This window comes from Nematolebias whitei, chromosome 15 (assembly GCF_014905685.2).
Source record: "Nematolebias whitei isolate Nwh7 chromosome 15, NemWhi1, whole genome shotgun sequence".
In the NCBI taxonomy this organism is placed as follows: domain Eukaryota; kingdom Metazoa; phylum Chordata; class Actinopteri; order Cyprinodontiformes; family Rivulidae; genus Nematolebias; species Nematolebias whitei.
This window is the reverse complement of record NC_056512.1, coordinates 22,249,499-22,264,963: the sequence shown is the minus strand read 5'-3', so window position 1 is coordinate 22,264,963 and position 15,465 is coordinate 22,249,499. Positions and strand designations below refer to the sequence as shown.

The 15,465-nt window shown below is 37.4% G+C and overlaps 1 protein-coding gene across 1 annotated transcript in view; it reads left to right on the top strand.

Annotated features, from left to right (window-relative positions):
* The first annotated feature begins 6,865 nt into the window (after window positions 1-6,865).
* The window catches only part of LOC119422128 (ankyrin repeat and fibronectin type-III domain-containing protein 1-like), a 40,738-nt gene continuing 32,138 nt past the window's right edge, over window positions 6,866-15,465 (top strand). Inside the window, 3 exon segments of the mRNA XM_037689479.1 lie at window positions 6,866-7,024; window positions 12,128-12,392; window positions 12,475-12,675. Of these exon segments, the coding sequence (XP_037545407.1) occupies window positions 6,866-7,024; window positions 12,128-12,392; window positions 12,475-12,675 (625 nt within the window).

The window sequence follows — 15,465 nt, the reverse complement described above, 5'->3', positions numbered from 1 at the left end:
TCGGGGTACTCCGGTTTCCTCCCACAGACCAAAAACATGCATGTTAGGCTGATTGGTAACTCTAAATTGTCCCTAGGTGTGAGTGAGAGAGTGAGAGTCTCTATGTGTCCCTGTGATGGACTGGAGACCTGTCCAGGGTGTACCCCGCCCCTCGCACAGTGATTGCTGGACATGGGCATTGGCGACTCCCATGACCCAAAATGGAAGAAGCGGGTAAAAGATAATGGATGGATGTTTCTGGCACGAATTATCTCATTTATGCTTTTTGCAAAAGATTCCCTACTTCTTTAAGCTAGCATGTTCCAACCTTTTTCTTTTAACATTTCACCTCTTCTGTTTAGCTAGTGTGTTTCCCTTTTTGATGCTTTTGCTAGTGTTTCAGTACTTCTGATTCTTACCAAGCATGTTTCTTCTTTTGCTAGCATTTCATTAGCATTTTAGCAAATCATTGCACTATTTTTGGCAACATTTTTAACTGTTCAAATCAAACAAGCAGTGACAAAAATTTACAGCTTGGTTTGTAGTTTCTTCAGCAGCTTTCAGTAAAATCTTTCAGCAATAAGCTTTCACAACGCATTTTTGAAGGAAATGCTATTTTTTTTTCTAGTTTGAACGTTAAATTAGATCAGGTGCTATAGCAAATGGGATGTGAGAGGTGGTCCTAACACTAAAAGGCAAAGGCAGGTGATTATGTTATTGCCTGTGTGTGTTAGCTGTTGTATTCAGCACACACACTTTTTGCCCCGCTCCCCTCAGGCAGAAGGTTGAGGAGCATTAAGTGTAGAACCACTAGACTGAGGAACAGCTTCTACCCTGAGGCTGTTAGACTCATGAATCTCTAACCAGAATAATCACTGTGAAAAGAAAAAAAAATCACTGTAATGCCACTTGATTGTTGATATGTGCTGCTGATTATTCATGCTGCTGACCTCATGCTGCTGTATTCATTTGTACTCATCTGCTCACATAGACTCATGTTCGTGCTGCTGTTGTTTGGCGTATTATTTTGCACTATTGGTGTTTAGCATATTCTTAGTTTAGTGTATTTCTTAGTTTATATCTTAAATGTTATTACTGTTTATTCTACAATTTATATTTTTGCTATTGCTGGATGTAACTGGGATCTTGTGTACACAATTTCGCTCCACCTCATGTACCACATGTGATGTGAATGACAATAAAGAACATTGACTTGACTAAAGTTAAGTGTGCTAGTAGTGCAGACAACATGTATTGAGCTTAACTTGTTGTGTAAGTTATTTGTTTAAAACTTTATTATAAAATGTTTTGAAGTCAACCAGGTCTGTCTGTTAGCAACATCAGGACAAATGTTAATTATTATTATATTGGACGTATATCTACAACTAAATAAATTTTGGTGCCAATCTTATTCAAAATTGCTATAATTTGGTTAATTTTACATGTATTGTGTTAAAGCTTTATGAAGCCAAGAGTCATTCACAACACATACTCTGAGCATGACGTGTGATTACACATAACATTATTTTCAAGGTTTGACCAACACTGTTACAGCAATGTTATTTCTCAAAATAAGATGATGATAAATTAAATGAAAGACATAGGGCGATGTTCATGAATTTAAGGGATGCTAGACCCCTGATTCAGGTCTTTGTGTAGGTGTATTTTGGAAAGATTTCAAAGGACGTGAGGCTTTTTTTTTTTTCATCAAGCTGTAAAAGACCTTGAACACCATCACTACTTTAATACAGACAGGTAGTGGCACAAATGCAGGCAATAAAAGCCATTTATATATTTTTTATGATTGGGCATCTTATAAAACATCTATGCATTAGATTTGAAAAGTCATGATTTGGAACTTCTAATAAAACTGGTTAGGTTTCATGAAATACTTACAGATGCATGGCAGAGCTACAAAGAACGAGCATCTGTTTTCTGAAAATGTTACAAAACAACTGCAGTTTGCAGATCGCATGCACATCCTGAAACCACAGCATGTCAATGTTGTATGTGGACAATTTGCACCAAAACATATCTGTTTGGTTTGAACTAGAAGTCTTCTGTTTGGAGAGAAAAGAACACAGCATTCTAGCATCATAGTCTCATCTGTGAATCGTAGTGGTGGTACTTTCATGGTCTGGGTCTGTTTTGACGCCTCTGATCCAGGTTGGCTTGCTAGTGTTTATAGCATGCTGAATTCTCAGTAACGTTTGTGAATTTTAATGAAAATGTCAGGATGCTTTTCAGTGAACTGGATCTTGCAGGGGACAAAGGGAGGGGGAAAAAATCTAAACAAAATGATGTATGGGTGTTAGTTTATTTTTCCCATCATTCAGTAACAAACAAAGTGAATATTTTTTAGATAAAAGTTATAAACCTATTTTAATTTTTATTAGAGCTGTTCCATACTCTATAGATTAACCAATAGTGTTAGGAACAAAGTCCATGCTCAATAATTCAGGTATAAAATCCAACATTTTTTCAGTCAGATCATCTGGACAGTTTCTTTTTTTTTTTTGTGCTGAAACGTTTCACCTTCGATCCGGAAGTCTTCATTAGTTAAGGAAACACACAACAAAACTGATTCTTCCCCCAACAGCTTACTCCAAAGTGGAACAAACCAGTTATATTGGTGCTAAGATGGTCTCTTTGGCACTCCCCCTCCTCCATTGCCGGCTCTCTTCCTTGTCGACAGTCGTGTCAAACTGGTTGAAAACAACAAAGTCCATGCTCAATAATCCAGGTATACAATCAAACATTTTTCAGTCAGGTCATCCGGACAGTTTCTTTTTTTGTGCTGAAATGTTTCGCCTTCGATCCGTAAGGCTTCATCGACAGTGTTGGTGTTTAAAGCCTAAAATAGAACTTTATTTCAGAATCAAATAAATTGTTGTTCATGCTACTTGTACTAAACAAACTGAGTTAATCTATATATAAAATTCTCACAATAATCAATAAATACTAGAAAGTTCCTGAAGAAACTTTGACGGGGACTCCCTATTTATTATTAAATTATTATTAATAATAAATATAAATTTGCCATTTATTAAATGCAATAATTAATATTAATTACCAATATACATTTTAATATATTGTTAATTTATCAATTATTATTAAATATTAGTGATAATTAATATTAAGAATATTCATAATAATCAATATGAAATATTAATTATTACTATTAAAAATTATTAATATTAAAATAGATTATTGTTAACATTAATAATGAATTATTAATATAAACTATTATTATTATTAATTAATATTAATAATAGGTGCCTTCCATGCATTGCATAATGCATTGCCTTCCTTGCATGTTGAACCAAAATGGCTCCATACATTACTCAGTTTCTGTGAAGAGTTTTTTCCTATTAATTTCCTAAAGGAAATTTGGCATCTTTGTTAGCAAAATATGTCACCATGGTAACTGCAAATGCCTATAAAATTGCACACTTCCCGGAGCCGGGCCGGTGGTTTTGATGTAACTTTTGTAGGGTCCACATTGTGGTTCGGGCCACATTAAAGTTGAAAAAGATTATTTTATCAGGTGTAGAATAATGTGGGCAGTCACCAACTAGTTCCTTGAGTTGGTGAAATATTGCGTCTTTGTTTGCAAATTACATCACCATGGTAACTCAAAATGCCAATAAAAGTATTAGCACACATCACGGGGCTGAGCCGGTTGTTTTTATATAAATTTGGTGGGGGTAGACATTGTGGTTCGGGCCGCATTAACGGAGATAGAAATGATGACACACTTCCGAGGTGTAGAATAACAGGTGCCTGCCATGCATTTGTATGGCAGGCCCCAAAAATAAAAATAGAAAATTAAAAAAAAAACTACTTTATTTTTAAGGTTGTCATTGTGTTATTTTTTTAGAATGTAAGTCCACAATGTTAGTTATTTTTGTCAGTGTGCACACAGAACATATTCTAAAGCAGTCTGCTCACATTTTTGCAATCAGAGCTAGTGAAAATTGAATAATATTGCAAAACTGTACTGTAAAAATGTACTTTGTTTACAAGTAAGTTGTAAGTAAGGATGCACCAATTTGTTGACCCCGATTTACTTTATTTTGGGAAATCGGAAATTGGACAATACTTGCATGAGAAACCGGTTTTACATATTGTTTTTAGTTTTAACAATAATTGTCTGAACTTCATTTATATTTCAGAGCACTACCTCATGGCCAGTAAAATCAAGTTTGTATTGTTTCGAGGATATTGTTCAAGGGTATGTTTTTCAATAAAATAAGATTGGAAATTCGAAGGTGCATTGTGACCTTATAACACCTGACAGTGTCGTTTATAAAACAAAATCGGTATCGGCAGGTCAGACTTTTTAGAAATCGGTGATCGTCCAGAAAACTGCAATCGGTGCACCCCTACTTGTAAGAAACAAAAAACAATCTGCATTCTTGAAAGTACTGCAAAATACTGACCTGAATCTTTATGGGAAAAAAAAAAAAATTCTTGGTAAATTTGGTTTGCTATTTAGTTTCAGCAAAATGTTTACACATACCAGCCATAAGATTATGACCAACCAACTACCTGCAGTGCATTTGCTTCACATGCTGCCATCATGTAAAAAAAGTAATATTGTTATGGAAGGGTGACCGTCTGTAAATTAAAGTTCTGTATCACGTTACGTGCCAGTGGTTATAATGTTTTGGCTGATCTGATTGTTCTTGTTTTGCTTTCTTTACACGATGAATTGTGTGTTCTTTAACATGTGTCATGCACAGATTGTTGCTGAACTTTTGAACAAAACAGTCTTACTGGATCACAGCACCCAGAGATGAAGGGTTGCTTGAGGGTTATTCTCGCTCACAGATGTGCAGCGTGGCTTCCTGTGACATTACAGCAATACTATTACTCAGCAGATATTTCCATGCACTGCTGAACCAGAGCATTTTAGCAGACTGACAAACTGTAAGGCTCCCCCACCTCTCGGCGCGTCACACAGGACAGTGGTTAGAAAAAACAAGCCCTCAGTGTGAGACGCTGACAGAAACCACAGCCTGCCGCTCACCAGTGTTTCATGAAGCACTGGATGAACTGCAATAAAACCTGCACAAGTAATCATTGGTTGTACATCTACAGCTGACTACCTTTTGTAGTCAGCCTCATTCAAGATGGCCGTCACAGCCAACCAACCCTAAAAAGTACAAAAATGTTTATAAATCAGTCATTTGTGCTAAATATTTTGGTATTAGCTGAGACTGATCCTCAGAACGTATTCCAAATATGCACAGATTGCACAAGATGTTTGTTTAAAACTTTGTCATTAACCATTAGAGTCAACCTATTCTGTTTGTTAGCAAAATATCTCATGAATCACTGGATGGAGTTAAATGAAACTCTCAGAAAGTCGTCACTAAATGTCTAAAACTTATTAACATTTGAAGTCAAATGTATGCACGAAGTCCACTTCAGCTGAGAGCCATTAGAAAACACAAAAATTGGCTACAACTCGAGGAATTTTACACCTACTGAGCGGAAATTTGATGTGTTAGTAGCTGAGATTGATTAACAACACATATTTTGAGAGCAGCATCTCCCTATATTGCATAAGGTCACTATTTCTCAGCATAAGATGCTAGCCTAAAACTAGCCTAAATTCTTTCTCGGAATGAAAGACCCGTACTTTGTCCTGTTTGTCATGAGCAGCACGACGGCTCAGTGGTTAGCACTGTTGCCTCGCAGCAAGAAGGTCCTGGGTTCAATCCCCGGTTGGACCTGGGGTCTTTCTGTGTGTAGTTTGCATGTTCTTCTCATGCGTGCGTGCATGGGTTTTCTCCAGGTACTCCAGTTTCCTCCCACAGACCAAAAACATGCATGTTAGGCTGCCTTCAGGTCCAGGCCTCCCTTGCAAAAGAGATCTGTGATCTCAACAGGATTTGCCTGGTTAAATAAAGGTTAATAAATAAGTAAATAATAAATGTTATGCCTTTTTCTTAAAGACACCAAACACAGGCTTATATTTTCTCCAAAATGTTTCATCAGCACTTTCAGCTGGTATTTGTTAGACGTAAACAGGAGGAGCTCGTGCGCTTGCCCTTATACGCCTGTATAGTGCAGATACTGTCAGAGCTTGGTCACATTGAGATGTGGCGTCAGTCTTTCTCACAAGGACAGCACATAAAAACATAACCCGATGGAAAGATGGAAAAAACTTTCAGGCATCAGAGGATTTTCTTTAGATGGGAACGTAATAACAAAGGAGAGATCAAAAAAGATGCTCTTATCTTTCTGATTGAGGCATGACGTGAATCCAGGCCACATGAAAATGACTTCAAACTCTAGAGGGAATGAGAAGACAAAGTGGCACATAAAAGCGACTTGCTGACTGAAGAAGACGAGGAAGAAACTGGATGATTTCCACCACCCCAAGTGTTGAAAATAAAATGTGATAGCTTTTCGGGCAGAAAAAAAAGGGGAGCTGTTTTCAGTGAGGACATTGGTGATTGCTGTAGTGTTGATGGGTTTCCTCTCCAGCTGTCCATTTCAAGTTTATTATTAAAGCAAGATATAATTTTGTTGCTGTATCAATTCTTTGTGTAATGTAATTGATGGGTGTTTTGCTTTGTGCACTGGAAGACTCCATACAGAGCAGCAAAAAGCCACGTCACATGACAGTGGGTAGAAGTAGAACATTGAAAGAATAAAAATAGGCGCAAAATGAATGCTTTGAACAAACCCTTTTATCCCAACAGATAACAGCTCTCAGTCTAAACTCACCCTTTATGACAGAAAATTGTCTACTCTGTACAAAATAAAATAAATTCTCTTAACCTAACTTTAATTTATTTATTTTTTTGTCCTTTCAGGTTGACGGCCCTGATCTTCCTGTCCTAACAACCCACCTGATTAGTTTTCCTCAACCATGTCCGTATCCACGAGGAACCCACCTCAACGCCGGCGCTCTCTGGGTCCCGTCTCGCCAAAACGCATCTATAGAAACCTGTCTGTCAGGCTGAGGGGAGGGGAGTCTGTTGCCGTGGAGATAGGCACGCCCAAACGCACCTGCAAGGCTGCAGAAGCTGTAAAATATTTCAGTTTATTTTAAGACATTTGCTACTTGTATTTTAATACTGCCTCCTATTTCTAATCTACTTAATCAAAAAAAAGTGCACTTATTGTCCACTGATGAAAGACGAAGGTGGATGATAACCTTTTTGCTCATGTTGCATTTGTCTGGTACTCATAAACTTTGAGGGTCAGCTCAAGTCAAGATTTCTGCCACAGCTAGCTGACCTTAAAAACACAATAACTCGGTCAATTTTACAGATGTTAACCCAAGATTTGGAGTCAGAGCAGCTGAGAGTGATCCCTAATGTATATTTTGATCACTATCAAATTTTAAAACGGTGTTGTTTATATTTTTCCCATTAACTACTTGAAGTCAACTTTGTGTGTCTGTTGGCAAAATACTTCCTGCACATATAGATGTAATTTATTGAAACCTTTAGGAAATAATCAATGGATGTATGTGTACAACTGATTAACGTTTGAAGACAAATCAATGAAAGGGGGCTACTATAGCCAACTGACATTAGAAAATGCAAAAATATCTATAATTCAGTCATTTTTAGAAATGTGCTAAAGTTTACACCATATTTGTCTGATAGCAAAATATCTCATAAAATATTGAACAGATTTTTATAAAACCAGTCAGAAAATAGTCATTTGATATAAATTTACAACAATTAACTTTTATAGTCAGTCCTATTTAAAATAGCTGTCATAGTTGTGAGGGGTTCCCAACCCTAGTCCTTGAGGGACACCGTCTTGCATGTTTTAGTTGTTTCTCTACTCCGACGCACCTGATTTTAATAAATGGGTGATTTACAGTCTTCTGCAGAAAATGAAGTAATTAAATCACTGAATCCGGTGTGATGGAGCAGAGAAACAACTAAAACATGAAGGATGGTGTTCCTCAAGGATCAGGGTTGGGACCCAATGCGTTATCCAGCGCAATAATGAGTAAAGCTCAGTCAATTTACACTAAAACTGGATTTGTTAGGAGATTAGTTATTTACAACACTATGATTATGAGATATTGTGATATCGTATGAGCTTGTTATTTTCAAGATTTGGCCAACATGGCTACAACACTGTCGTTTATCAACAAAATAGATCCTTTGTTTTACGACACAGGAAAACTAAATTTTACATACAGTATGGGTGAATTAAATTGGAATGATTCATTGTATTGTGTTTCTACTTAATATTTGACCATTTTTACTTATTTATTGTATGTAGGTCTCTTTCCTCTTTAAAATCTGTTTTAACCATCCAAAATCGTGTTTTTGGATTGTTAAAAGCAGCTAAGCTGAGAAGCTAAGCTACGAGCTAAGCTAACAGGCCAAAAAAACCTCCGTCTTGTAGAAACTCCAAAATTCATGGTTGAAACCCGTGCCTTCGTGTAAAAAGTTGTTTGTCTCTGCACAAAGAAGCTGAGAACTTTTTAGCTGATTTTTTAAATTAAAAACTTTGTGACAAATGCTATGCTAAAGAGCTCAAACCACACCAAGCGTTCGCTATTTTGAGAACCGGACAAAAGGGAAGGAGAGACGGCCCATGTCACGTCATGGGGCCTCCCTCCCATTTTTCTTAAAGAGACACGCTGCTCGCTCCCTCACTATCCATCCTTTGGTTCTAACAGTCTTATACTGCCATCCGGTGGTCAAAAAGGGTACTACACTCAAAATAAAATGAACCAACATTTCTTCTTAAATTTGTCAATAATTACTAATTATTGTCAAATTTCAAACAAATTATTGTTTATTGCAATAATTTCTGAGACAATTAAATTTGCCCAGCAAAATTAGTTATTGTGCCAGGTCTAATTATATGCACTGGGTACAGATGTATTTGTTGATTTTGTGTTAAAAGGACAATTGCTGAGCCACACCATGTTTGAAACAAGATACTAATTTATTAGAAGATAAACCAACAGTGTCTGATCCTTTTCTGCCTGCAGTGTGTGCATGTCAGAGTCAGAGTCAGAGTCAGAGTTTCTTTATTGTCATTCGCACCTCATGTGGTACATGTGGTGGAACGAAATTATGTACGCAGGGTCCCAGTTACATCCAACAATAAAATGTATAAGAAAAACAGTAATAACATCTAAGATATGAACTAAGAAAAACATCAACTAAATATACACTAAGCACTCATAACATAAAACATTGAACATCAGCACAAACATGAACATGAGTCTGTGAGCAGATGTGCACGCATGAACACATCAACATTGAAACAGATCAGCAGCAACATGAAACAGATCAGCAGCAACATGAAACAGATCAGCAGCAACATGATATGGTTTTTCACAGTGATTATTCTAGTTAGAGATTCATGAGTCTAACAGCCTCAGGGTAGAAGCTGTTCCTCAGTCTAGTGGTTCTACACTTAATGCTCCTTAACCTCCTTCCTGAGGGGAGTGGGGCAAAAAGTGTGTGTGCTGGGTGGGTGGGGTCCTTCATGATGCAGGTGGCCCTCTTCCTGCATCTGGAGGTGTAGATGTCTGTGATGGTGGGGAGGCTGATTCCAACATGTGTGGCTTGAACAAAGTTTGTGATTTTAAGCAGTGCCCAGTTCACAGCGGTGTGCAAAAGTCTTGAATCATCTCTTTTCTTTGTGTTTTGCTGCCAAGCAGCCAATCTTTCTTGTGAACCTTTAAAGTGGTCCTGCTCAGTAGTCCTTTCTGAATACTTTTGTTGGACTTTGCCTGATTTTTTACTCATTTTCAGTCAGTATGTGAACAGTTGCAGAAGAAACTTTTTTAAAATCACTTAACTCTGGCATATGAGCCATTCAGGCATAAAAAGGCTTCTGATATCTGAAGGAACCGTGTTGTGTTGACATGAAACAATCAACTTAGCAAAGAATCAGTTTTAAATTAGATCGTTTAGCAGTTTGTTACCAATAGACTGCTATGGAGACTCTCTTTGTCCTCATTTGAAGTTGTGTCTGTAAGAAATATCCAACAAATTTAGCATCAGTACCGTCTCAGAGCTATTGGCATGCAGTCGATGATCAACGTAAGGATGACACATCCCACAAGCCTGTGTCAGATATTTGATGGATATTTTTTTCCTATTTCTTACAGACGTTTAGTGATCTGTTTATCTGCTGGAGAGAGTTTTAAAATCAGACTTTTTTTTTTTTCGTTTTTCCTCCACTTGGCCACAATTCGAAGCGCACGCTGCGCAATGTGCTGCTGTGATAAAAAACAAAAGCTGGACTAAAAATGAGTGAAAATCAGCTTAAAGCCTGAAGAAAAGCTTTGAAAGATTATCAGAAAGCCTGAAAACAACTGATCAAGACCACTTCTAAAAAGTACAACAAAGTCTGGCATCTTGGAAGCAAAATAAATGAGGAGTGACTTAAAACATTTGCACATCAGTAAGTCTGCAGCCCCCGTTTTTAGTTTTGTGTGTGGGTTGAGAATGGGTTGCAAACTTTTGGAAATGTTTAAAGTTGGGAACTTTCCATGAGAGTTAACTTTATGGGAATAAACAAGAGTAAACTTGAAATTTAAAATAGTGAAAGTTGCTGAACAAGAATGTTTAAAAATGTTAAAATATATTTTAGTATGATAGTGACTAAAACAACCAGATTTTATGGCTGTACCATACAATGAGAGATACAGCTGTCAGCTGGACATGCAGGCAGATGTAAACCTGTAAAAAGTTTAGTTAGGAGTAGTAAACAGTTTTATTGTGAAATGCATTTTACTGAAAATTGTTTTGGTTCTTGGTAGATATAAAAGAGAAGATATTCATCGCATAACACGCAAATGGTTCTGTTTCCAGTTGTGTGTGAATGACATTGAGAATTTTCTGTACTTAGACATTTCAGTGATTTATTTTCTGACCTGCAGTCAGTTGATTTTTGTTTCTAAGTCAATTCAAAGACGAAACAAGAAAAATATATATTTTGTTCAGAGTTGTGTATGAATTTAGAAAAAGATTACAACAATAACAAAAAAAGAGAGAATGTTCAAAATGAGTTGTTCTTCAAAAGGTATGTGGTTATAATCTAGTGACGTCATCAGTGATGTAATGTTTTACAAGTTAGGCCAGTAGATTAATTACTACCCTAAACTTTGGGTTAAACTCATTATTTGTGTGACTTTTTTCCAATAACAAAATAAAAGTTTATATTTTTGGTTGGGTTTTGACAGTTTGTTAAAATTAATCACAGTTTCCTGTTTATTCTCATAAATTACCTCTTTATACCTTTTTTAAATTTGGAACAAAATTAGGAAAATCAGCTAAAAAAAATAGATAAAAGTAGCTGAAAAGGCAAAAAGAATATTAAATTGCCAGAAGGAAGAGGAAAGACCTGAAATGAGCTAAAAAAAAAAAAAAGTAGAATTAGCTGAAAAAGCTAAAATTAGCATCAAAATATTCAAAATATCCTGCTGCATGCTCAATAATCCAGGTAGAAAAATCTAAAAAAGTTATGTCTGGTCCTTTGGACGGGTTCAAAAAACAAAAAATTGTAGAAACGCTTCATCTTTCTTTTGAAAGACTTCTTCAGTCTTCAGTCTCACTTTCTTTGAGAAAAAAGTGTAAGAAAAGGCTAAATAGTTCAAAAAGCTAAAGTTGCACCAATACCCAAAGTCATAGCACCCTTCTCTTGAATGAGCTGAACGTTTGGATATGATTTGTTGAAATAGAGCAAAAAATGTAGCACGAGAATCCCAATAGTGTGAATGCTTCATAAGCGTTCACACTATTATCCAACCCTTTGTGTGAGTCGTACGTGTGAAAGAAAAGATGGCTGCTTGGAAAGATGTTTTATGACCTTAAGAGTTCAATTTACAAATGCTAGATTTTAAACAAATATCCACAAAATAAATTAAAAAAAAAAATCTGATCCACTACAACAGATGATTTTTTTTTTTTGCATGTTACTGCCAACTTTTTTTTGCTTTAAGTTTACCTCACTAGTTTTATTCCGTTGTTACTGAAATTCCCAAACTTTCTTGGTCTCATGAGGCTCCAGCATGAACGCATCCTCCTGGGCTGCTTTGATTTATGTGTCTCATCCACTGCTTCTTACTTTGCAACTCCCTTCCCTCCATCTTCCTCCCTCTCTGTGGTTGTGCACCCTTTCTCCTTCCCCACATTAGTACAAGAGCCTGTGGGAGGCGGTGGAGAACGAGGACACGTTGGCTGTGCAGAGCCTTTTGTCCAAAGACCGTGCCAGCTGTGGAGGAGGAGGAAGCTTGTGGGAGAGAGGAGACAAGAAAGAGAAGGACTGGGAGAGAGATAAAGAGAAAGGGGTGAACAGAGTGAGCGAGCAGGGTTTGGTTCCCCTGGATGTGGCGGCACTTACCCACAATTCCCCTCTGCTTCATGTGCTGACAAAAGCAGGAGCCAGACATAACCCTGTTTGTGAGTCCTACATCAAAAATGTCAAACTATCCAGATAATGAGCGTAAGGGTGATTTGATGTGTTTGTACTGTTACCTGTCAGTGTGCCACCCAGTGGAGTGGGCGCCCAAGCTGGACGCTCTGGTGACCCTGGCGAGCAAACGAGTGGAAGAGTGGAAGTTGGAGCTAGCTCAGAAAGCAGCAGCCGGACCCCAGGCCAAGGCAGACGTCCAAAGACATGTCCACCTCTGGAGACTCAGGCTGCAGCTGTACTGCCGAATGAGGGAGAACTTCCAGAACACAGGTCAGCCATCTTGGGTCAGAAGACTTAACTCTGTCATAGCCATTTTAAAGGCATAGTTCAGCTCTTTTGAAGCGGGGGTTCTGTGAAAAGGTTGTTTAATAATCAATCTCGTTCTTGTTGTAGATAATGACACAGAGTTTAATTCTGACCACTCTCTCAACGTCTTAATCATTTAGATACAAAAGAGAGACTGGCATTATGATTTCTACTCAAATTATTGCATAATTCTTTCATTATTCCCACATTGCAAATGTTAAAAAAAACAACGAATTACACAATTGACAAACTCACAACAGACTCATGCCCTGAGTTGTTACTGCTGAGGAGAAACATACGCAAATTTATTAAAGTGGTGCTTGTTAGGATGGCTTCTATACGGTGGCTGACAGGTGCAAACTCGCACCAAACATCCAAACGCACCCGTCAGCCACCGTACTTCTACCATCATTTATGTATAAACCTAATAAAAGAGGGGAAATGACAACACTGAGAGGAATTGGTAGACAAGAAAGGGACATTTTCACTTGTTGGGATCTTGTTAAAACAGTTCATTGTCAAGCAAATGATATGAATGTCAGTGTCTTGTCCTTGTCTTGTCAATGGACAAGACAAGGACAAGGTGGATCATTCACCTTCCTGTTTGCTCTGTAAGCAAATTCAAGAAGGTCTCGCTGAAACGTGGGCATCTTCAGCCCATGGGACACATCCGACTTGTTAGCTGTCTTCATCTCACCCACAAGAGGTCAATAAAAAAATCTGTTATAAATCGTTCTGCAAGCAAATGTAGAATCTCTGCTTTTACACTAAAACCAGCTTATTGCAATGCTTTTATTTTGAAGGTGAATAGGCGTTAATTGGTGCCAAAGTTGTAAGATGTTTCGGAGTTACCACAGTAGCAGTTTTAGGCTAGAAAATATCGCAATTTTGTGACATGAAGCCTAATTTCCAAACATTAGATTGACCAAAATTGTTGGTGAAGCTGGAATAAACACACAAACTAGTAAACTTTGATTCTTTCATGCCAAAAGCAAATGTAGATGAATTGCAAATCCAGATTTTTAACCAGACTTGATGTCTGCTTAAAAAATAAACTTTGTGTTTATTGACTGAAATCTGTGGTAAGATGTGGTCAGTTTGTGGAAAACAGATCTCTGTAAGGATTACTGCTTCATTTGGCAGCATCAGACTAAACACAAAAAATACATGACCTTGACCAATGATCACTGTTTCAGAATGTTATTGGCTATTTAATATTAAACTGAACATGCAAGGAAATATAAGAACATGTGCATTTTCCCGATTATTCATGGGACTGTTCATTATTTATATCATGTGTGCTTCTGATGTGTCAGTTTTCACTGCGTGTCTCATTTTTTTAATGTTCAATTGCAATGCTTCATTACCAGCAGCAGCAGATTAAAATCACATTTATGATTTATTATCAACTTTATATCCTGAAAAACTAAGAGGAGCAACAAAACCTAAAGTCCTTAAATGTCTTACAAGCTGTGTTCTTAGGAACAACTGCCAAAAGATGAAATTAAATCTAAATCTAAGGCAGTTTTTCAGAACAAGACCTCCATTATTATCAACTCCACGACTTGTCTGACCGAGCTTTGACATCTCAAAGAAAAATAACCCTAAACTTTTTTTTTTTTTTACATTCATTCAACCTTTATTTATACAGGTTAGTTCCCATTGATCCTCAAAGACTCATTTACAAGAGAGACCTGTTACAGACAAAAGTAGATAAGGAAAAGAGAAACACGAGGGGAGAGAAAAAGAATCGTATCTCGCACTATATCAGAGTCAGAGTCAGAGTTTCTTTATTGTCATTCGCACCTCATGTGGTACATGTGGTGGAGCGAAATTATGTACACAAGGTCCCAGTTACATCCAACAATAAAATGTATAAGAAAAACAGTAATAACATCTAAGATATGAACTAAGAAAAACATCAACTAAATATACACTAAGCACTCATAACATAAAACATTGAACATCAGCACAAACATGAACATGAGTCTGTGAGCAGATGTGCACGCATGAACACATCAACATTGAAACAGATCAGCAGCAACATGAAACAGATCAGCAGCAACATGAAACAGATCAGCAGCAACATGATATGGTTTTTCACAGTGATTATTCTAGTTAGAGATTCATGAGTCTAACAGCCTCAGGGTAGAAGCTGTTCCTCAGTCTAGTGGTTCTACACTTAATGCTCCTTAACCTCCTTCCTGAGGGGAGTGGGGCAAAAAGTGTGTGTGCTGGGTGGGTGGGGTCCTTCATGATGCAGGTGGCCCTCTTCCTGCATCTGGAGGTGTAGATGTCTGTGATGGTGGGGAGGCTGATTCCAACATGTGTGGCTTGAACAAAGTTTGTGATTTTAAGCAGTGCCCAGTTCACAGCGGTGTGCAAAAGTCTTGAATCATCTCTTTTCTTTGTGTTTTGCTGCCAAGCAGCCAATCTTTCTTGTGAACCTTTAAAGTGGTCCTGCTCAGTAGTCCTTTCTGAATACTTTTGTTGGACTTTGCCTGATTTTTTACTCATTTTCAGTCAGTATGTGAACAGTTGCAGAAGAAACTTTTTTAAAATCACTTAACTCTGGCATATGAGCCATTCAGGCATAAAAAGGCTTCTGATATCTGAAGGAACCGTGTTGTGTTGACATGAAACAATCAACTTAGCAAAGAATCAGTTTTAAATTAGATCGTTTAGCAGTTTGTTACCAATAGACTGCTATGGAGACTCTCTTTGTCCTCATTTGAAGTTGTGTCTGTAAGAAAT